This window comes from Leuciscus leuciscus, assembly GCF_965113295.1.
Source record: "Leuciscus leuciscus genome assembly, chromosome: 17".
Taxonomy (NCBI): domain Eukaryota; kingdom Metazoa; phylum Chordata; class Actinopteri; order Cypriniformes; family Leuciscidae; genus Leuciscus; species Leuciscus leuciscus.
In genome coordinates this window covers 36,522,898-36,547,765 of record NC_138741.1, presented here as the reverse complement: position 1 = coordinate 36,547,765, position 24,868 = coordinate 36,522,898, and the positions used below count along the sequence as shown (strand labels likewise).

At 42.8% G+C, this 24,868-nt stretch overlaps 2 protein-coding genes across 2 annotated transcripts in view; one reads left to right on the top strand and one right to left on the bottom strand.

Annotated features, from left to right (window-relative positions):
- Positions 1-1,931: 1,931 nt before the first annotated feature.
- LOC309479783 (uncharacterized protein) overlaps positions 1,932-24,868 on the top strand; it is a gene marked incomplete at its 5' end in the record, with an annotated part of 175,423 nt that continues 152,486 nt past the window's right edge. The window contains 2 exons of the mRNA XM_082143970.1: positions 1,932-2,319; positions 2,597-5,274. Of these exons, the coding sequence (XP_082000096.1) occupies positions 1,932-2,319; positions 2,597-5,070 (2,862 nt within the window). The 3' untranslated portion in view covers positions 5,071-5,274. The remainder of the gene's footprint in view (positions 2,320-2,596; positions 5,275-24,868) is intronic.
- Positions 10,820-15,809, bottom strand: LOC309479781 (uncharacterized protein; the record flags this gene model as incomplete). The annotated part of the gene is made up of 2 exons (XM_082143967.1): positions 15,413-15,809; positions 10,820-15,190 (listed from the first exon to the last, which is right to left on the bottom strand). The coding sequence occupies exon 2, from the start codon at positions 15,029-15,031 to the stop codon at positions 10,820-10,822; it is 4,212 nt and encodes a 1,403-aa protein (XP_082000093.1). The 5' UTR covers positions 15,032-15,190; positions 15,413-15,809.

Here is a 24,868-nt window from a genome sequence, read left to right as displayed (position 1 = left end):
AGAACATTCTCTCCAGTCACGTCAGCATTATTCAACAATAGAGACGCACCATGGACAGCCGTATGTGTATCCTTCTCCTCAGCAGCCCCCCATGTCCGTCAACTATGTAACTCAGCCGTCAAGCTTTGCAGCACCGCAGTATTATCCACAGCAGTATATGGAGCCACCACGACAGCACCCCCATCAGTTCCGCCAGTCCCGTCCCTCACGAGCCAGACAATGTTTCCATTGCCAGTAGCGCAACGCAGAATAACCTTGCACCCATTGTTACCACTGTGGAAGCAGCGAGCATTTCTCAGCTGGCTGTAAGAGTAAAGGTGCCAGGCCTCAGCGTGGAGCTCTGTTAAACGGGAGCGGGTTACCTCCAAGGGACAGGGTGTGGCCCGAGCGGCAGAGAGGTCCCAGAAAAATGAGAAATGTAGCATGGGCCATCAGAGGCAGGTTGAGCCCCAGCCGCTGGATAGTATTTTAACTGCCCCTTGTCAGGTTAACCAGCATTCTGCCATCACGTCCTTAGTGGGAAAACAGTGCCTTGTTACCTGTTATCTACAGGGAAAAAAGACTGAAGTGTTATGGGATACAGGCTCCCAAGTATGCATTATAGATGAGGAGTGGAAAGCCAAATATGCACCTGAAGTGACACTGAGAAATATTTCCGAGGCGACCGAAGCGCCAGACAGTCTGCGCCTGGTGGCAGCAAATGGAGCGAACATGCCATACAGTGGATGGTTGGAGTTGACTTTCAAGCTGGCATCCCCTGTAACCAATGAGAAAGAGTTAAACATTCCTGTGCTTGTTTTGAAGGACCAAGAATTGCCCAGGCCTATCGTCGGGTATAACGTGATAGAACAAATAATGAGACGAAGCGAAAGTGGATCCCTTGATGTGACTAATGCTTGTTTGTACAGAACTGTCAGAAGTGCTTTCCCTAGCATAAAGAAGAAAAGTGTACATACCTTCATCAATTTGGTGACTGCAGAGAGGCTCAGCGAGTACGTAGTAAGAACCAGGAAGGAACCTGTGAACATAGAGAAGCACACCATTATGCAAATTCAGTGTCTGGTAAAAGATACGGTAAACAAGATACGGTGCTACTGTTTGAGCCACACGTTAACCCAATGTACCCAGATGGCCTTGAACTCTTTGATACTCTCTTCCTTCTGGAAAAGGGGGCCCGCCCAATAATTACTATCAATGTGCAGAATGGAACAGATCACGACATCACGCTCGGTGGTAGAACAGAGCTAGGAATTCTGCAGCCAGTTAAGTCTGTTTTACCAATATCAAATGCACAGTGTGAAGCCACAGCATCTGTTACGCAGGTCCTACCAGAGATCACTGAGGCAGCTCCCAATACAGATCGATGGGACCCTCCAGTGGATGTGAGCCATTTAACTCCGCCCCAACAACAACAAGTCAAGAGGATGTTACGTGAAGAGTGTCATGCCTTTTCGAAGTCAGACGACGATATCGGCTGTGTCCCAGGTTTGCATCTGAGTATCTTATTAAATGATTACACTCCTGTTGCCCGCACATACACATCAGTCCCTAAACCGTTATATCAAGAGATGAAGGACTACTTACATGACCTGATTGCTCAAGGGTGGGTGGCCAAGTCTCATTCCCCTTACTCGTCCCCAATTGTCTGCGTCCGTAAGAAGGATGGTAGCCTCAGGCTATGTATTGATTACAGGGACCTGAACAGCAAAACAATCCCTGATCGCCAGCCAATACCCAGGGTGCAGGATATCCTGGATGGGCTGGGAGGTAATGCGTGGTTCTCACTGCTAGATCAAGGGAAGGCCTACCACCAAGGTTTCATGTCCCCAGAGAGCCAGTACCTGACTGCATTCGCAACACCGTGGGGCCTATACGAATGGATTCGTATTCCTTTCGGCCTTATGAATGCGCCTGCAGCGTTCCAACGGTTTATGGAAGAGAGCCTGGAAGGGTTAAGAGACAAAATTTGCATACCGTACTTAGACGACATCCTAGTCTTCACTGAGTCCTTCGATGAACAAGTGGAAGCGGTGAAGAAAGTACTGCAGAGGTTACAGTCCCGTGGAGTCAAGTTAAAACCAAGAAAATGTGAGCTCTTTAAGAAAGAGGTGCAATATCTGGGGAGAATTGTGTCAGCTGAAGGCAGTCGTATTGATCCCGCAGACACCGTTGCTGTAACGGCACTGAAGGAACAGACACCAAGCACGGTGGGGGAACTACGCAAGATTCTGGGCCTGCTCAGCTATTATCGGCAATACATTAAAGACTTTTCCCGAATTGCCAGTCCCCTCTATGACCTGCTAAAAAGTAACACCGAAGGTGCTGGGCCACAGAGAAAGGGGAGACACAAAGTAAGAAATAACAAACGAAATCATGTGGTGCCGTCAAGTAAATTAATTGAGTGGACAGAAAAACATCAGGAGATACTAGAAAAGTTGATTAACTGCTTGACTCAACCTCCGATCCTGGGATTCCCCGACTTCTCTCAACCGTTCATCCTTCATACGGATGCGTCCAACCAAGGGTTGGGAGCTGTTTTATACCAGCAGCAGAATGGCAAGCTGAGAGTCAACCCCCATTAAAATCCATATTGTAGTCATTTATCGCCCCCCAGGTCAGCTGGGTAACTTTGTAGATGAGCTGGATGTGCTGCTGTCCACTTTCCCTGAGGACGGCACCCCACTTCTAGTCTTCGGTGACTTCAACATTCATCTCGAAAAGCCACATGCAACAGACTTCACCTCTCTCCTAGCCTCTTTCGATCTCAAACGACTCATCACCACAGCTACTCACAAATCAGGCAACCAACTGGACCTGGTTTACACACGCAACTGCACCACAGAAAACATCCTGGTGACACCTCTCCACGTTTCAGATCATTTCCTCATTACTTTCAGTCTACAACTCTCTACCCCTGCACCCCCACCCCCACCACCAGTCACTTTCAGACGAAACCTGCGCTCACTTTCCCCCTCCCATCTCTCCTCTGCCGTGTCATCCTCTCTTCCCCCACCCTCACAATTCTCATCTCTGGATGTGAATACCGCAACGGACACCTTATGCTCCACTCTAATCTCTTCTCTAGACATTATCTGCCCTCTCTCCTCCAGGCCAGCACGCACTACTCCCTCTAACCCCTGGTTATCTGAGGTTCTTCGGGAACACCGGACCAAACTCAGGGCAGCGGAGAGGAAATGGCACAAATCAAAAGACGCATCTGACCTGAGTATATATCAATCTCTCCTCTCCTCCTTTTCTGTTGATGTTCATGCTGCAAAATCTTCATACTTCCACAACAAGATCAACAGCTCCTCCAACACACGATTACTCTTCAAGACATTCAACTCTCTCCTCTGTCCACCTCCACCACCTCCCGCCTCCTCCTTAACTGCTGACGATTTTGCGACCTTCTTCACCAACAAAACAACAGCTATCAGCAGTCAGTTCTCAGCTCCACACACACAGGAACCCAGACCGACCCCTTCCACAGCCAATACCCCTCTGTCCTCCTTTTCTTCGCTAACCGAGGAAGAAGTATCTACACTTCTCCTCTCCAGTCACCCTACCACCTGCACGCTTGACCCCATCCCCTCACACCTTCTACAAGCCATCTCTCCCACACTTCTACCATCACTCACACACATCATCAACTCATCCCTCCACACTGGCACCTTCCCTACAGCATTCAAGCAGGCTCGGGTTACTCCACTGCTCAAAAAACCAACGCTAAACACATCATTGGTAGAGAATTACAGACCTATCTCTCTCCTACCATTCATTGCGAAGACACTTGAAAGAGCTGTCTTCAACCAACTAACATCCTTCTTGTCTCTAAACAACCAGCTGGATGTCAACCAATCTGGCTTCAAGAAAGGACATTCAACTGAGACTGCATTACTGTCAGTCACAGAAGCCCTACGGATCGCAAAAGCTGCTTCCAAATCTTCAGTCCTCATTCTCCTGGATCTGTCTGCTGCCTTCGACACGGTGAATCATCAGATCCTTCTGTCCACCCTCTCATCACTGGGCATCACGGGAACTTCACTCCACTGGTTTGAGTCCTATCTCACAGGTAGGTCCTTCAAGGTCGCATGGAGAGGCGAGATATCCAGAGCACATCAGCTGACCACAGGGGTTCCCCAGGGTTCAGTTCTTGGTCCCCTCCTCTTCTCCATCTACACCACATCACTGGGACACATCATACAGGCACACGGTTTTTCCTACCACTGCTATGCTGATGACACACAGCTCTTCCTCTCCTTTCAACCAGATGATCCCACAGTAGCTGCACGGGTCTCAAGCTGTCTGGCGGACATCTCCACATGGATGAAGGAACACCACCTGCAGCTCAACCTGGCAAAGACTGAGCTTCTCGTCCTCCCTGCCAATCCGTCTCTACAGCACGACTTCACCATCCAGCTAGAGTCATCATTAATCACCCCATCAAGATCGGTCAGAAATCTTGGAGTAACGTTTGATGACCAGCTGACCTTCACAGATCACATTTCAAAGACAGCTCGATCATGCAGGTTTGCACTGCACAACATCAGGAAGATCAGGCCTTTCCTAACTGAGCATGCAACACAACTTATCGTCCAGGCCCTGGTCATCTCTAGGCTTGACTACTGCAATGCCCTTCTGGCTGGACTCCCAGCATGTGCGACCAAACCCCTACAGATGATCCAGAATGCTGCAGCTCGTCTTGTCTTCAACGAGCCCAAGAGGGCCCACGTCACTCCTCTGTTCATCTCTCTGCACTGGCTACCTCTAGCTGCTCGCATCAAGTTCAAGGCACTGACGCTTGCTTACAGAACTATCACAGGCTCAGCTCCCTCCTACTTTCACTCACTCCTACGAGTCTACATCCCTACCAGACACCTACGATCGGTCAACGAGCAACGTCTCGTGGTTCCATCACAGAAAGCCACAAAATCACTTTCCAGAACATTCTCATTTACAGTTCCATGCTGGTGGAACGCTCTCCCCACCCTCATCCGGAATGCAGAATCCCTGACAACATTCAAAAAACAGCTGAAAACCAATCTCTTCCGCGAGCACTTAACCTTATAGAAAAAAAAAAAAAAAAAACCTTTCCCTTTGAAACATCACTTATCAGGCTTATGCTACTCTGAATAATACCTGAACTTCGTATTTTGAGCACTTCCTGCGTTGTTGTTGCTTTTGCCTCTTTATGATGACTCGCTGAACTTAGTCCTAATTTGTAAGTCGCTTTGGATAAGGGCGTCTGCTAAATGACTAAATGTAAATGTAAATGTGTAATTGCCTATGGTTCTCGGACTTTGACGGCAGCTGAGAAAAATGACCATCTGCACAGTTGGAAGTTGGATTCTAGATTCTTAGCTCTGAAATGGGCCATCACTGAAAATTTCAGAGACTACCTGTACTATGCACCAACCTTTACAGTTTTACAATAATCCATTGACCTATGTCCTGACATCTGCGAAGTTGAACGCCACCGGGTGTAGGTGGGTGTCAGAGCTTGCAGATTTTCACTTCACCATCCACTACCGTCCAGGTAAAGAAAACATAGACGCTGACTCACTCTCCAGGATGCCAGTGGATCTGGAAACGACGATGAGAGAATGTACTGAGCAGTTTTCACCTGACTGTGTGGGAGCCGTGATCCAAGCTGTGGAGTCCCAAGGGAATCCAGATGTGACTTTTGTATTAGCCTGTCAGAGTGTACTGGCAAGTGTGGAGAAAAATGAGGGACACCTCAAACCCCTGTCAAAAGAGGAAATCAGACAAGCACAAAAGGAAGACAAGGACATTAGAGTAATAAGTGAACACTTACAAACAGGATCTAGACCTCCTCAGCAGATGCATGATGAGATGGGTCATCAGGGACTCGATCGCACCACAAGCCTCATTAGGGATCGGTTTTTCTGGCCCTACATGCAGAAAGAAATTGAAAATTATGTTCTTAGAACCTGCTGCTGTATCAAACAAAAAAAGCCCTGTCGTGAGACAAGAGCGCCTCTTAAAAATATCAAAACGACCCACCCATTTGAATTGGTGTCCATTGACTTTCTCCATCTGGACAAATGCAAAGGGGGCTATGAGTACATTTTGGTAATCGTCGACCACTTCACTCGATTTGCCCAGGCCTATGCCACCACCTCAAAATCAGCAAAAACAGTAGCTGACCGGTTATTCAATGATTTCGCCCTGAAGTTTGGGTTTCCATCCAGAATTCACCACGATCAAGGGGGAGAATTTGAAAACCAGCTACTCACGCAACTCAAAAAGTACAGCGGCGTTGCCGGCTCAAGGACCACCCCCTTCCACCCCCAGGGTAATGGACAGGTGGAACGATTTAACCGGACATTATTGCAGATGCTGAAAACCCTGACTGAAAGACAAAAAGCTAATTGGAAAGATGCATTGAACAAATTGATCTTTGCCTATAATTGTACCAGATGTGACGTGACTGGTTTCTCACCTTTCCAATTGCTGTTCGGACGCTCACCAAAGTTGCCCATCGATGCTCTCTTCGGACTCAACTCCGACAATAACTCCCAAAGTTACAGTGAGTACATGGAAAGATGGAAAAAAGGAATGCAGGAAGCTTGTGAGATTGCGAGAGAACAGGCAAATAAGTGTGCAGAAAGAAACAAAAGGAATTATGACCAACGAGTGAGGTGTACTGACCTGTTCCCAGGAAGCTGACTCCAAGAGATGGGACCGGGAAACTGCGGAATTACTGGGAGGATGAAGTTCACGTTGTCACACGCCAGGTGGCAGATGATGCACCAATCTACGAAGTAAAACCTGAGCAGAGTAAAGGTAGATCAAGAGTTTTACATCGCAATCTTCTTCTTTCCTGTGACCATCTACCTCTTAACATCACACCACCTCAAAGTGTCAAACCAAAGCAAGGACATCAACCAAGAAAAAGCAGAACTCAGCCCACAAGAGAGAGAGAAAGTGAGCCAGAGTGTGATAATGAAAGTGAAGAGGATGAGTACTACTTCAGAGTGGAGCCTTATGAGAATAGACCACAAGAAAGCAGTGATATCCTAGGAAACAGGGATCCGTTACCTTGTAAGCCGCTATCTAGCTTTCCAGTGTCAGAACCATGCCCACAGTCACCTTCGGTCAAGTCAGAAATAAATCTTCAAGAGCCAGCCCTTGCACCTGTAATAAGACAAGAGTGTCATGAAAACGAACCAGCTGTGGATCTAATGGAACGAGACTTACCTGTTGACGAAACAACTGGAGCGCTTGAGTCCAGGTACAGGACCTCAGAGGAGGACAACGAGCACCAATTCACCAGGAGGAAGCGACGGCCACCCAAAAAGTTTACATATGACAATTTTGGGGTCCCATCATGCTACAATGTGCGAATGGTGGGAAATGACCATTACCCACACTATGCCTCTAGTGGAATGACTGCTGCGACACCCTGGTTAGCAACGCCACTTTGTTACCCCCAGCCCTCATATATGTGCTATTAACTCTGAAATGCACTACCACATGAAACCCCCACGTCACTAGTTACAGAATGGTCTGTGTTGAAGGTGAAGTACCGCTATACACCACACTACCCAGAGACTGTTTATTGCCCATAGTGTGAAACAAAAAAAAAACAAAAAAAAAAGAGCAAACAGATAAACAATGGACTGTTACCAAATATTAAGAAAATGGACTGTTGTGCGGTCTTGAAACTGTGGACACTTTGAGTCACTTTGAGACTTTCTTGTTGACACTTTTTGAATCTTTTTTCTTGCTTTAAGGACTTTCTGCCATTTTTGCCGGGGCAAATTAATGGACTGTTTTTCACCCCTAAAAGAGACTCTGTGGTGTTAAAAGAACTTTCTTTTTTGACACTAAACCATGGGACTTTTACGAACAAGTGCCTCTGGACTATTAAGTAATATGGACTCTTGTATGGTCAAATGATTGCTTGTGAAAAAAAAAGAATGTTGTGCAAGAAAATGTTGGTAACAGTGTTGTGAAATCTGATGTTACGTAAAACAACTGCTGGGTGGAGTTAAATATTGTAAATTGAGCATTGCTGTAGCCTAACTGATTAAGTCAAGTCAAGTCAAGTTTATTTGTATAGCGCTTTTCACAATACAGATTGTATCAAAGCAGCTTCACAGTATTAAATTAAAATAATATACAACAAAGTTTGTTTCAAGAGGAATTTATTGATTGATAAAATTAAATTAAATGTAGCAGCCCGGTTGAATAAAAGAAATTTGCTCTCTCACTGATGTTGTCGGTTTATTGTCCATAATGCCTTCACAATGCCATCAGAACACCTTCACAACACCTTCACAACACTGTAAGAGCTAAAACAGATCAATTAACATTATTGGAATTTGTAAATAATTCACGTACATATAGATGAAACAAAACAGTAGTCGATATAGCAACAAAATTACGAAATTAGTACTAACATTTACCATAAACAACTTAAATTACTCAAATCAAACAAAACATATAAAAACATTCTTAAAGACAGGATATGTTATGTAACATTATACAAATGCATAAATATACATGATGTATACCTTGTACTCCTTTCCAACCAGGTGCTAAACAACAGACACAAAAATAAAATAAAATAAAATAAAACCAAACAGCGACTAGATGCCTAAATTCACTTAAAGGTGACCCTAAAACTAGAATTCAGATCCGTGAATCCGTGACCGCATGGTTCCGTGTCTCCGTCCGTCAGCAATCTGAATGTGTGCGCGCTCTCTGTGCGCAAGCGATCTGTTAGCCTTTCCGGCAAGCCGCCTTTCAAAATAAAGGTCTCTATAGGTTAAATAACTAAGAGTGCAAAGTAAACTTCCAAAATATAATAAACACAATATTAAGAATATTAAACTAATATTAAGAAATATAGTATTACGATAATATCAGAATAATATATTAATACCCAAAACTAAATCAAATAACTGAGGGTTATTTACACTCCCACCAAATCATGAGTGACTACAAATCTCAAACTTTAATCATGAATGATTTCTAAAATGAATTACCCATGTTTAAGGCTAGATGTAAAAGAAAAACAAACATATTCTACTATGAACTGCATAAATCAAAGGATATGTCAGGAAGTTCAGGCTGCTTCTAGCAGCAGGACCAGCTTCTGCACTGGGCGATCAACTATTGAAGGCTTGTTCAGACGTTTACCATCCTTCCCCAGTTTTTTGTCTCCAAAACGTATCTTCACTCTTCTTACCAAGCCATCCTTGCCAACTACAGTCTCAATAACTTCTGCCAAGCGCCACTCATTCCTGGGCAGATCGTCTGCCTTCTCCAAGACTATATCTCCAACTTGCATGTTCCTTCTTGGTGTAAGCCAGCATTGTCTGGTTGCAATGTTAGACACATACTCCTTCTGCCAACGGCCCCAAAATTGCTCCGCTAAGTATTGGACATGGCGCCATCTCTTGCGAGCATATACGTCTTCTCTAACAAACTTGCCAGGGGGTGGTAGAGCTTGGGTAGTTTTCAAAGTGAGCAAGTGATTTGGGGTAAGGGGCTCAGGACTTTTAGGATCATTCAGATTGTCTACTGTGAGCGGTCGGCTATTTACAATGGCCATAGCCTCATAGAAGAAGGTCCGAAGGGAAGAATCATCAAGCCTTCCAGAAGCTAAGGACAGAGTGGCATGAAGAACACTTCTCACAGTTCTAATCTGTCTCTCCCAAACTCCTCCTGTGTGACTTGAATGGGGTGCGTTGAAGACAAAGTCACATTGTTTTTCTGCTAAGAACGCTACCAGATGATTGGTGTCAATCTCTTTCATGGCCTTAGCAAACTCATTTTTAGCTCCAATGAAATTACTGCCTTGGTCGCACCTTATTTGACGAACTGCTCCTCTGATAGCGATGAAACAACGCAGGCCGTTGATAAAGGCGTCCGTGGACATGTCATCCAGCATCTCAACATGGACGGCTCTGCAACAGAAACAGGTAAAGAGAAGTCCATACCTCTTGTACGATTTACGGCCTTGTCTGGTGATGAATGGACCAAAAACATCCATTCCGCAGTACGTGAATGGAGGAGATGGATCTATACGCTCTGAGGGCAGGCTGGCCATTTTTTGCTCTTCTGTGGGTCTGCGAAGTTTACGACATCTCACACACCGTCGTACAAAGGAGGCTACAGTCCTATTTACTCCCGTTATCCAAAATCCTCTTGATCTGATCTCATTTATAGTTAAGCCTTTTCCTTGATGTTCAGTTTTTTCATGACAATCAGCGATCAGAAGTTTTGTAAGATGGTGTTCCTTTGGAATGATTACTGGATATTTAATGGAGTTAGGGACAGAAGAATTACAAAGCCTTCCTCCCACCTTGAGCAATCCGTCGTGGTCGACAAAGGCGTCTAGATTGCATAGCCTGTTGTTGCGTGGGAGTTGCTTGCCCTTACGGAGTAAGGCTATCTCTTCTGCATACATCTGACTCTGTAAGTCCTTGATGATGATGCACTTAGCATCCTCACGTTCTGCCACTGTACTGTGGTCATTTGACTTGTCCTTCCTGACTCTACGAAGTAGACGTGCAACTGCTTGGATGACTTTGGACCATGAGGACAACTTTGTGAGACGGTTGGATAAGCAGGAATACTGTACCGTTTGCGTGTTTAGTGACTGAGCCTTCTTGACCTCTGGGTCTCCAATTGGAAGTTGTGTGTTAACATCCACAGGGGGAGCCATTTGCCTTTCCCACAAGACATTCGGTCCTCTGAACCAGCTGGAAGTGACAAGATCATTGACACTCATACCTCGTGATGCATAGTCGGCTGGATTTTCATCTGAGGGAATGTATCGCCACTGTTAAGGAGTTGTACTGTGATGAATTCTCTGAACTCGATTTGCGACGAACGTGTGGAAGTGGCGAGCTTCGTTGTTTATATAGCCTAACACCACCTGAGAGTCAGTCCAGAAATATGCCTCTGCATCTGCAAGGTTCATTTCTTCCTTTAACAAATCATTCACTGCAACTGACACAACCGCAGCGGTCAACTCTAACCGAGGGATTGTAGTGACCTTAAGTGGGGCTACTCTAGATTTTGCCATGAGCAAAGCACAATGGACGTCACCTTGTTCGTTCTCAAGCCTAAGGTATGAGCACTGGCCATATCCTCTTGTGCTGGCGTCTGAGAAGTGATGAATTTCTCTCTTTGTGATTCTCTGAAATCCAGCAGGCACAATACAACGAGGCACCTTGATCTTCTCTAAGTTTTCAAGATCGGCCTTCCAATGCTCCCACCTTGGTCGCAAACTATCAGGTAAAGGATCATCCCAGCCCACGCCATTTCTGCACATTTCTTGCAGAACAGCCTTTCCTTTGAGCAAGAATGGTGCAAGAAACCCTAGGGGGTCGAACAATGAGGCCACTATAGACAGTATGCCTCTACGGGTTGCTGGCTGGTCCCTTAGGTTGACACGAAATCTGAAGTTATCATGTTCCAGTTGCCAGTAAATGCCCAAGGCTCTTTCCAAAGGCTGGTCAGTGAGGGACAGATCGACAGCTGTAACATCCACAGCACACTCAGAGGGTGGTATGCTCTCCAAAACTGCCTTGTTGTTGGACACAAACTTATGCAATCTTAAACCTCCTAGTGCGCAAACCTGGCGAGCTTCTCGCGCCGACTGGATGGCCTTCTCTACACATTCAACACTGGAGACTCCATCATCCATGTAGAAATCTCGCATAATGAATTGTGAACCTAGGGGGTACAGATGTTCACCTTCTCTTGCAAGATGTTTCAGTCCGTAGTTAGCGCATCCAGGAGACGACGAGGCACCGAATAGATGTACTCTCATGCGAAATGTTTGAGGCTGTGAGTCGAAATCTCCATTTCTCCACCATAGAAATCGTAAGTAATCTCGATCTGCTTCGTCAACATGGAACTGGTGAAACATCCTCTCAATATCACACGTCAAGGCCACTGGATACCGTCTGAACCGCAAAAGAATTCCAATCAGGTTGTTCATCAGGTCAGGGCCTGTAAGTAGATGATCGTTCAAGCTGGACCCCTTGTATCTGGCAGAGCAGTCGAAGACTACGCGTAATTTCCCTGGCTTCTTCGAGTGATACACCCCGTGATGAGGGATGTACCATTTTTCTCCTTTCTTTCCTTCATCAATGACTCTCTCTGCATCACCATTCTCTATTACGTCTTCCATGAACTTCACATAATGCTCTCTGTATTCCTGGTCCTTAATTAATCTCCGCTTTAGATGTTGAAGTCTCATGACAGCAAGAGGCTCATTATCTGGAAGATAGGGTCTTTTCTTGAATGGAAGGGGCATTTCTAAATGGCTGTCTTCGTTCATTTTGATGTTTTCTTCCAGTTTATTCAAGAACATAATGTCCTCTTGAGACACCACTCTTGAGTTTTCTTTAGTATCCTTGAAATCTGACTCCAGCACTTTGATAACGTCAGCTGGCGTTACAGAAGGGATCTCCTTAATAGATACTCTGTGACACATGCTAACACCGCTTTGTGACTCATAATGTGTCAAGGAAGGGCCCACGATGCTCCATCCGAGATCCGTGCGAACAGCATATGGCTCATTGTCAGCTCCAAGAATCACTTCCCTGGGTGCTAAAGCTCTGGGACAATTATATCCCAATAATAGACCAACTTCACAGTCTTGAAGCAGGGGAATTCTGTCTGCCAGAGGAGCAAGATGTTTCCAACACCTGGCAGTCTCACTGGTAGGGATATGGGCGCGATCCACAGGGATACATTCCTTAGTGTATGCAGGGGGAAGTTCTAGAATTACCGTAGAATTAAAACCTCTGACTCGAAGACCGGAAACTCTTTCACTTGATATCAACGAATCTCTTCCAACCATGGTAGTGAGCCTAAGTGTCACTGGGCATGAGTCAACCTTTAGACTTTGGCTTACTGCATATTCGACGAAGACCGTGTCGCTTTGTGTGTCTAACAGAGCATAGACGAGTTTCTCAGAGGCTGGGTCATTTTGTGAGGACAACCACACTGGCACAATCATTGAGGTGTTAGCAGATGTGCATCCAGATTCTACACTTAAAGACGTCGTCACAACCCTTTCGTGTGTGTTCTCAGGGCTTTGGGCAGGGGAGGACTTCACCCTTCTTTCGAAGCTGTCATCGTGTAAGCAGGTAGGATGTCTTCCCTTGCAGGTATCACAGCTATGTCTGGAACGACAGTCTCTGGCACTGTGACCGAGCTTCAAACATCCGTAGCACAGCTTAGTATCCTTTATGAATTGTCGCCGCTCTTCAAGAGACTTTGCAGAGAATTTAGAGCAATCATGAATCTGATGTTCACCGTTTCGACAGAACAGACATGGTTTAGAGACTTTACTAGTGTGCTTCGGATTCTCATATTGTGTGATTATCTTTGTGTGGAAGACATTAGCTTTGTTCTTACTAACCTTGAGGTTATGTTTCTCCTTATTAGCTTCAGAAGTGTGAAGAGCATAGAAGGAAGTGACTGGGTTGCAGGCTACCTCGGCCTCAACTGACATGAAGTTAGCGAAATCATGGAAAGGTGGGAAATCTTGAGTCTCACTCAGTGTTTGCGTAGCTTGACGATTCCAGCGGGCAGCCGCCCAATCAGGAAGTTTACTGACGAGTTTTCTGTTTTCCTCACAATCATTCAATATTTCCAGTCCCTTAACATGAGGCATAGCATCTTTACATGCATTCAGGAAATCTGAGAAATTTCTGAGTCCTTCAGCGTCCTTGGGCTGTATTCTGGGCCAGCATGCAAGTTTCTCTCGGAATGCTCTTTGTACAATGAACGGCTGTCCATAGCGATCCTGAAGTCTTTTCCATGCGTCCTTGTAAGCTTCCTCATCATTTCTGTAAAACATCCCTTCTAGAGTTTTCCGAGCGGAACCAGTGACATACTTCTTCAAGTAGTATAACTTGTCTGCTGAGGAGATATGTCTTTTGTCGATGAGTGATTGAAAAGAAGCCTTCCATTCAATAAAGTGAATGGGGTCACCACTGAAGACTGTAGGCTCTGGCATAGGAAGTCTGTTCAGCGTTATACTGTCTTGAACAGCCTGTGCAAGGTAAGACACATCAGCATTGAGAGTTGGCGATGATGTTTTTTCATTGAGTGTTGGCTTAATTGAGGATGAATACACAGGTTCTTGTGTAGGAATGCTTACAGGTTGCTGCAGCTCGTGATTTTGATTAGCAGAGGAAATTATTTCTTCCTTGTCATACACTTCTAGTCTGGCTCTAGCTGCTCTTACCTCCTTGACCGCGTGTAATCTTTCAAACTCACTCCTTTGAGCATCAAGTTCTCTTCTTTGCCTTTCTTCTAGAAGTTGTATTCTTTCCTTTTGTTCCTTTTCCTCCAATATTGTTGCATATTCTGCTTCCTTTGCTGCAAGCTCTGCTTCTGCCTCTATTCGTTTAGCCATCAGTATGGAATTCAGTGAAGGTTGACTTATGGGTGTACTTGACTTGGAGCTGATACGCGAGACCGTAGAACCATAGACGGAGCGAGCATAATCTCGATCAAGTAATTCACGAAGACGCCCTCTTACTCTTTCACCGTCTAGGTCTCCATCAACACCTGAGATCCTCTCATAAGCAATCTTTACTATATCCTTCGTCACAGCGTCACAAGCATCAATTCGTCTTCTTGTATCAGTAGGAGTAACATAACTGCAAACTCTCATGTATGCATTCATTACATTGTCTCTTTCATTTTCCAATGTGTCTATAAGTGTTGCTAGCTGACTCTCAGGAATGTCTGTTTTCAGCTGCCCTCTTGCCTTTCGAGCCTCAGCTTTCCATTGCTCATATGCGTGCATGAGCCTTCTCTCTGCCTTTTGTGACTCCTCTCTTTGATATGCGAGCATCTTTTCTGTTGGAATTCGTGCACGACCAGATCGACGTACTTCATCTGTTTTTACACCATCAGAATGTTCATCTATCTCATCTTCAGAATCTCTGCTTTGAGAAGGTAGGATTTTTAATGCTTCCATTTCTTTCACAGGAGTGCACGACTTGGATCCTTGATCTGTCATCATTTACATCAGCAAATGGAATCAATAGGAAAAGCTCTTACTGTAGCAGCCCGGTTGAATAAAAGAAATTTGCTCTCTCACTGATGTTGTCGGTTTATTGTCCATAATGCCTTCACAATGCCATCAGAACACCTTCACAACACCTTCACAACACCGTAAGAGCTAAAACAGATAAATTAACATTATTGGAATTTGTAAATAATTCACGTACATATAGATGAAACAAAACAGTAGTCGATATAGCAACAAAATTACGAAATTAGTACTAACATTTACCATAAACAACTTAAATTACTCAAATCAAACAAAACATATAAAAACATTCTTAAAGACAGGATATGTTATGTAACATTATACAAATGCATAAATATACATGATGTATACCTTGTACTCCTTTCCAACCAGGTGCTAAACAACAGACACAAAAATAAAATAAAATTAAATAAAACCAAACAGCGACTAGATGCCTAAATTCACTTAAAGGTGACCCTAAAACTAGAATTCAGATCCGTGAATCCGTGACCGCATGGTTCCGTGTCTCCGTCCGTCAGCAATCTGAATGTGTGCGCGCTCTCTGTGCGCAAGCGATCTGTTAGCCTTTCCGGCAAGCCGCCTTTCAAAATAAAGGTCTCTATAGGTTAAATAACTAAGAGTGCAAAGTAAACTTCCAAAATATAATAAACACAATATTAAGAATATTAAACTAATATTAAGAAATATAGTATTACGATAATATCAGAATAATATATTAATACCCAAAACTAAATCAAATAACTGAGGGTTATTTACATTAAATATCCCCAAAATATCCCCAACTGAGCAAGCCAAAGGCAACAGTGGCAAGGAACCGAAAAACTCCATCAAGTGACCTAATGGTGTCCTAAAACTCCATCAGGTGACCTAATGGAGAAAAAAAAACCTTGGGAGAACCCAGGCTCAGTCGGGGGCCAGTTCTCCTCTGGCATTTATGAGCTAGAGGCCGGATTGTAGTTTGAACTGTAGGATTAAATGAATGCCTGGCTGAAGAGATGCGACTTTAATCTAGTTTTAAACTGGGAGAGCGAGTCTGAGCAACGAACAGTATCAGGAAGACTATTCCAGAGTTTTGGAGCCAAATGTGAAAAAGCTCTCCCTCCTTTGGTGGTTCTGGATATCCTAGGTATGACCAAAAGCCTTGAATTTAGTGATCTTAAAGAGCGCGATGGATTATAGGGTGATAGAAGATCCGTTAAATAGACTGGAGCTAAGCCGTTTAGGGCTTTATAAGTCAGTAGCAATATCTTATAATTAATACGGAGCTTTATAGGTAACCAATGCAATGATGATAAAATCGGTGTTATATGATCATATTTTCTTGATCTCGTAAGAACTCTAGCGGCGGCATTTTGGACTAACTGTAGCTTGTTTATTGAGGATGCAGGACAACCAGCTAATAAAGCATTACAGTAATCTAGTCTCGAGGTCATGAATGCATGAACTAACTTTTCTGCATCAGAAACTGATAGCATATTACGTAGCTTAGCAATGTTTCTAAGGTGGAAAAAGGCTGTTTTTGTAACATATGAAAGATGATTTTCAAAAGACAGGTTGCAATCGAGTATAACACCCAGGTCTTTTACTGTAGAGGATAAAGTAACAGGACATCCTATGATGTTAAAGTTGTATTGTGCGAGGTTTTGTGGGCGGTTTTTTGAACCGATAAGTTTTATCTCTGTCTTGTCTGGATTTAATAAAAGAAAATTACGCGTCATCCAATCTTTTATATCTTTAACACACTCTGTCAATTTGGAAAATTTAGCGTTTTCATCCGGCCGTGATGAAATATATATTTGAGTGTCATCAGCATAGCAATGGAAACTAATTCCATGTTTCCTTATAATATTTCCAAGTGGCATCATATATATTGAGAATAACAGAGGGCCTAACACAGATCCCTGCGGCACTCCATAGTTTACTGGAGTTATGATCGATTTTTCTCCATTTAAATAGACAAAATGGTAGCGGTCAGATAGGTATGATTTGAACCAGCTTAGTGCTTGTCCTTGAACACCAGTATAATTTTGTAGTCGATCTAAGAGTAATGTGTGATCTATAGTGTCGAACGCAGCACTAAGATCAAGTAAAACTAGTATTGAGATACAGCCTTGGTCAGAAGCTAAAAGTAAATCATTTGTGATTTTAACGAGCGCAGTTTCAGTGCTATGATGCGGTCTGAATCCAGACTGAAACTTTTCATAGATATCATTTTGTTGCAAGAAACAGCCCAGTTGAGCGGACACCACTTTTTCTAATATTTTAGACATAAATGGAAGATTTGAAATGGGTCTATAATTTGCTAGATTATTATGATCTAATTGTGGTTTCTTAATGAGAGGTTTTATAACTGCCAGTTTAAATGTTCTTGGAACATGACCTAAAGATAAAGACGAGTTAATAATATTGAGGAGAGGCTCTTCCACTACAGGTAACACTTCTTTCAGTAGTTTAGTTGGTATAGGATCTAATAGACATGTTGTTGTTTTAGATGAAGTGATAAGTTTATTTAACTCTTTTTGTTCTATAGTTGTAAAGCACTGTAATTGTTCTTGCGGGGTGATAATTGAAGCTGAATTATAAGGCGCGATTGAAGATTGAACGTTTACTATTGTGGTTCTGATGCTTTCTATTTTCTCAGTGAAGAAGTTCATGAAATCATTACTACTGAACTGTAACGGGATATTTTGTTCGGGTGACGTCTGTTTATTTGTTAGTCTAGCCACGGTGTTAAATAAAAACCTTGGATTGTTTTGGTTGTTTTCTATTAGTTTGCGGAGGTGCTCAGCCCTGGCCGCTTTTAGGGCCTTTTTATAACGTGACATACTGTCTTTCCACGCGATTCTAAAGACCTCTAAATTAGTTTGTTTCCATTTACGCTCTAAAATACGGGTTTCTCTCTTTAAAACATGCGTAGTATTGTTATACCATGGTGCTTTATTTTTCTCTCTGACCTTTTTTAATTTAATAGGTGCAACCACATCCAATGTTCTAGAGAGAATGGTGCTCATAGTGCTAGTTAGTTCTTCTAGTTCATCTGTTTGTTTGGGTTCAGGCAGCAGCTGAGACAGATTAGATAAGCAATTTGAGAAATTATCTATGGTGGATGGGAGGATTGTTCTGCCTGGTTGATAACGCGACGCCGCATGACATATTACAGCAGTACGTAATATGCAAGTTACCATGTAGTGATCAGTGACTTCATCACTTTGTGGAATGATATCTATATCGGTTGGATCGGTTCCATGTGATATAATTAAATCGAGTGTATGATTAAGACGAAGTGTTGGTCCGGTGACGTTTTGCTTGACCCCAAATGAATTTAATAAATCTGTAAACGCAGCTCCTAACGCATCATTTGGATTATCTACGTGTATGTTAAAATCTCCAACAATTAATGCTTTATCGACATTGACTAATAGGTCTGAGAGAAAATCTGCAAACTCTTTTAGGAAATCAGCGTAAGGCCCTGGCGGTCTATATACGGTAGCCAAGGCTAGAGATAATAGGGATGTTTTTCTAACATCTAAGAGCGTAACATTTAGTACAAGTACTTCAAATGAAATAAACGTATAACCCGTTTTCTGAGTAACATTTAGAATATCTCTCAGGGCTCTCAAGTCTCACGCATTGGGCGTGAGACACACGCAATTCAACCAGTTCACACGCTCACACGCCACACCGTGTATTTCTCACGCTGAAAAGGCAAGGCCAACCAAGTTGTCCTGCGAGCTTTATATATAACGTTGTATACGAGGCGCAGGCACACAAAGTGAAGTTTCCTGCCGCCAGCACGTATCTCGGCCAGATTGCGTTCATTACAAGGCAACACAGATGCGCGAACACACGGAAGTTGACGGAACATTCTCGGCCACCGTACGTTCGTTACTAGGTAACCAACAACATCGCGCGAACACACGTCGTGATGGAGAAGGTAAGTTGGAAGAAAGCTCGTCTAACATTTTTAGGCTAGAACATTTAATATATTGCCCATCGTTTACATTATTATTGATGCAGTCAAAAACTCTACAACTACTCTGCAACCAGGCCAGAAGCTTTGGCTCAGTTTGGCTAGCTTACGTTTTCTTAAACTAAGGGAATGTTAGTGGGTATGGGAAGGAATGAAGATGTATTTCTTCATTTTATTTTAAATACATTTAAATTTGTTTATTTTATTTTAAATTATATATTATACTGTATTAATAGTCTTTCTAGTTACATTAAGGCTACATGTATTAAAGCAGAGTGCTCTGGGTAATATTTTATATCCTGTCAAAACATACATTAATCATTGCCATTGCATTTGTATTTTTCAAACACAAAACACATTTCATAAGCTGGAGTGTGTACTCTTGTGTACACACACACACACACACACACCTTAATAATACTCTAATATGTCATTTGTTCACAATGTCCCATGCACCACACAATAAATAATTATACCATTTTGACTAGACACATTCAAAATGCAAAAAGATTTGTTTTTCCAAACTGTTTGGAGCAATTTGTTATATTTTTGTAATTTTTGTATAACTTATTTGTCATTTTGAAATATAACATTAAAGAGTATATTTGATGTGATGAATTGCTCTGTCATTTATCAGATTTACCAATTGTTATAATTTCAATTTGGGCTGGTTAATTATGAACAATGGGTAAAATTGGGGGGCGGGGACATATGGGGGCGGGGCTCCATTAGGGCTCCTCCCCTAACCGCATGTGATCTCACTCCGAGCTTTTGGTAAAACTTGAGAGCCCTGATCTCTATAAATGGTTGCAACACCTCCGCCACGACCAATCAGACGGGGCTCATGCTTATAACAGTATCCAGGAGGAGTAGACTCATTAATACCGAAATAATCATTTGGTTTAAGCCAGGTTTCAGTAAGGCAAAGTACATCGAAGCTATTATCTGTGACTATTTCATTTACAATAACTGCCTTAGGTGTGAGTGATCTAATGTTTAGAAGACCTAGCTTTAAAAATAGTTTTTGTTTACTAATAGCAACATTTTCTGTTTTAATAACAATTAGATTTTTCCTAGATCCTGCAGTAGATTTATTATTTGATCTCACTAAACGAGGAATAGACACGGTTTCTATGCAATGTTCTACACTAGTATTTATATCTGTTAAATTGGTGCAGCAGAGACTATGATTTGGACTTTTGGTTACTAGTCAAAGGGTATTTAACATTTTGGAGATGTTATCTGACAGAAGATCCGCTCCGAATCTGCTTGGGTGTAAGCCATCAGCACGGAAAAGCCTAGGACGCTCCCAAAACAGATTCCAATTATTTACAAAGAGCAGTTTCTGCTCATTGCACCATGACATTAACCATTCATTTAGCGCAAATAATCTGCTGAACTTTTCATGCCCTAATCGGTACGTGGGAAGCGGTCCTGACACAATGATCGTTGTTTCAGGCGATGTGCTGCGTACCGTATCGATTAGATTCCTGAAGTCTTTCTTCAGAATCTCCGTCTGGCGCAGCCTGATGTCGTTCACTCCTGCGTGCAGGACCACAGTTCCGACGCGCTCGTCACCGTTCAGGATCTCGGGAACGCGTGCAGCGATTTCAGAAACACGAGCACCGGGAAAGCAGTGACTGTGCACCTTACTTTTACCTAACGTAGCGTGTACGTGCCGAACGATGGAATCGCCGATGATCACAGCATCGCGTTCTGTTTCGCGTAGAGGGGAGAAGCGGTTTTGTGTGGATAACTCGAAAACCGGGAGGGTCGGAGAAAGTCTTGGTCTAAACCTGAAATGTTCGTTGTAAGCGAGTTTAAAGAGAAAAATCAAGAATTATAATTCAAATCGATAGAGCTCCAAAAACAACAACGCATTCAGACGCGACGCATGATAATAACAGACAAGACATTACTCACCGTGTTTGTTGAGTGATTCTTACTCACCTGAGCTTTTCTGAACTCAAAGGCGCGAGCGCGCGAGAGAAAATAAATAAATAAAAATAGCTGAGCGCACGGGTGGCGCGTTAACAGCCTAGCGAATTACTAGCGTGTTGTGCTAGTAGTAACGGAAGCTAGCGATGTCAGGTTAATCTGAGATGTTGGGTAAGCTGTATTTAGTAGTAGTATAAACAACTAGAAATTGTAGTAGGCCTAAATGATGGTTCAAAACAAGGAAATACGAGGCTATAGACGGAGCTTACAGCACCGAAGCAAACACACTCACAGCAGGCAGCGAGGCAGACAGGAATAAGGAACTAGTGAGAATGTTTTTGGAGATTACTTAAACAATGATGTCGGGACGACATCTTATTTTGAGGGGGAGAGTGTGGTGGTTACAAAAGTAGATACATAATTGTAAATCATTAAGTAGATAAATAGTAGTAAATATGTTATATGTAAGATATATGGATGACAAGAGAATTTATTCCTTAAATGTGTTTATTTCGTTGATTAATGTTCCCTGCTCAATCGTTCGATTATTTGATTGCTTTTCCTTTGGGAGGTGTTCGCCTGCTTGAGGAGGGGGCGCGCGCGCGCGCGCGCTGCTCAAACAATACAGACTCTGATAAGTGAAGCAGCAGCAGCTCCGTGTCCTGTATTAATATATACATATATCTCCCCTCATCAGGTATGAATTACATAAAAGCAATGAGAGTATGTTTTTTGACATGTAAGAGTTTAAGAAATGTTAACTACATTGTTTAAAGTGTTTAAGTTTACTGTTATTACGGACATGTAAAAGTTCGCTTCAAGTCACGTCTGTGTGCTGCGTCACGCGTGCTAGTTACACATTTCCATGCTAGTGATGGAGACTGTGCGGTCTCAGAGAAAATACGCAATATTAGAGTAAAGTCCACAAATAACGTGTTTTGGTGAAATAATACAATGAGTAAGTTGTAAGTGCCAAATAACTGTGAAAATGAGTGTCTGTACTAAAAAGTGTATCAGAAAGAATAATTCTGGCAAACATGAACACATTTTTAGGATTTATTCACATGGAAAATGTCATAAATGTTATCAGTGAATATCAATATCTCATAGTACATAATGCTTAATCTGTAGACACAGCAGTAAAGGGAAAATACTGTATATGTAGTTCTGTTCTATATTTTGTGATTACTGAAATGATGCGCTGTCATTGATTGACATAAGAGTGATTGAACTGTTTTACATTGTATAAAAAAACAATACAGACTCTAAGTGAAGCAGCAGCAGCTCCGTGTCCTGTATTAATATATACATATATCTCCCCTCATCAGGCGGTGAGGGTACTACACCAGCACAGCCTGTCTCATGATGACCCGTGCTGTTGTTTCAAACACTTGATGATTACGAGTGATGAAGTCCAGCAAGCTCTCGCAGGGTTCGGGATACTCCATAACCAGAGTGAAATCTCTAGGATCTTCAAACCACTCGTATAGTCGTATGACGAAGGGGCTTATAGGTTCTTGCCTCATCATCATCAGCAGCGCCACTTCTGTAACGAGAGGTTCGGGATTCCCAGGCTAGAGAGAAGTAGCAGACCGAAGGTTAGTTGGGTAAAAATCTGAAGAAAACATCATTTTGAAATGTACTTTTCTTTGATCTTTTTAGATCCGTTCAAAAGAGCCTTTTCAGCTCAAAGTTATTTGGTGCCTCTAGGCTTATTTGTTGATCACATTTACACCTAATGCTTCCTACGGGTGTATTAACTACAGTAATCTGCACTTAAACAACTCAATACACATTCAGCTTTTGGACAACTTACAATATTAAGATAACGATCGTTGTGAATCTTGCGCATCCGCTTGATGGCAACCTGCAAAAAAAAAAAAATCCCAGTTTCAATAACAGTAACAGTATTCTAGCGCCTGATCTTGCACTGAGTATTAAACCATCTGTAAATTGTTTTAAATGTGTTTTGCAAGAGCAAAATGTTTGTACAATTAAGTAAGATTTACCTTTTTGCCATCAAATTTGCGTGTTCCCAGGTACACCTTGCCAAATCCTCCGGATCCAATCATCTTTCCCACGTTATAGAGAGACTCAAAGGACTCTGAAAAACAAACAGAAAAATATGAGACAATTATTAGCTTGCTAGATCCAGTGCTGGTCGAGAAAATAATATTATAATGGGGGAAATTATATTAATATTCTCTAAAAAACAAGCCTTATTTTGAGTGGAAACCAAGATAATACTGTTGAAAATAATGTTGGAGAAATAATGATTTACCATGATTTGGCTTGACGCCGGAGTGATCTGGAGCGGGTGATGATGGTTCAGGATCAGGAACAAAAGCCTCCACAACATCCACAACACTACAGGAACAGCAGCAGAACACACACTTCAAAGCCTTCCAGAGCCGGAGGAAACAACCAGCTATTTCCCTCTTCCTGCGTTCTGGAGCTTTTTCTGAAATGAAGAAAAAACAATTGAAAACAACTATTAGACACATCTCTGACGTCAAATTAAGCAATGACATAACTTACATTTTACTGTTAAATTCTTATCTGTAATGTTACAAATCTAAAGTAATGGGAATTGTTCACGCTATCCCCCTGACTTCTGCTTAATGCCTGCATAAATGTCCCAACATCTTATTTCACAATATTAATAGTCATTTTATTTCACAATTATCTCGATTACGAGGGCGGAGCCTGGTGATTCCGTGTCAACGATAAAGTTCATTTTCTTATTTTATCTGATCTTTTATTAAAAAGAAAACATACATTTCCAGGCTTCATTTGGCCAACTCTGGCACATGTGTGGCTCAGTTCTGGTAATGGCAAAGATCATATGGGCCATATCTTACAATATATTTATATTATATTAAACATTGACTTTTATTAAATGCATAGCAATGTCTTATTTATGACATAACCGACTCTGTAATGCTCGGCACGACAGCCATTTTGACAATTCAAGAGCAATAAGTGGTGAAATATAATTATTTTCTGGATCGTATGCTGTCGAGAAGCGGCTTTCTGTGTGTGTGTTTCTGGTGTGTGTCAGACAGCGCAAGTGCCATCAAGTTCATGCCTTATTGAGAGCGTTTAGCTTACATTCCCATTCAATTAAGGAAACATTATTTCTAAATGTTCCCTGAACGTTCAAAACGTCCAGTTTTTTCAACGTTTCAAAAATGTTCTATCTTGGTTAAAGGAACATTCTATTTTATAATTTTGCATTATGGGAACGTTACTTTTGAAGGTTCTCGGAATGTTCTGAAAATGTTAGATGAATGTCCAATTCAAATATTTTAAAATATCTCACCTTTTGAGCTCTTGTTCACTGGAGAAGCCTCCACGGCACCCTTAGCAGTTCGGCCATCTGAAGTCTCTGTTGGCTCGACAGGAACTTGACCCGGCAGCGGAGGACACAGAAACCCTTCGAGGCTGTCGGAACTGGACAAACCCTGTTGGTTTGGGCTCTCCAATCCATCGGCACTCCACCTCCACTCGACGCTGTACGAGCCTCGGCTGCTCAGACTCAACGGCTCTCTACACCTCCTCTCGACATGGACCTCAGAGAGGAACGAACCTGAGGATGACTCTCTACACCTCCTCTCGACATGGACCTCAGAGAGGAACGAACCTGAGGATGACTCTCTACACCTCCTCTCGACAGGGACCTCAGACAGGAACGAACCTGAGGATTGTAATATATTTGAATAACATGAGGAGACGTTCGTAATCTGGTGAACCTTTACTGAACAAGGCAACATAGAACGTACATCTAGCTCGGCCAAATCCCAGAAACACTCTGGCAAAAAACACATATTCCCCCCAGACATGGACCTCAGAGAGGAACGAACCTGAGGAAGACTCTCTACACCTCCTCTCGACAGGGA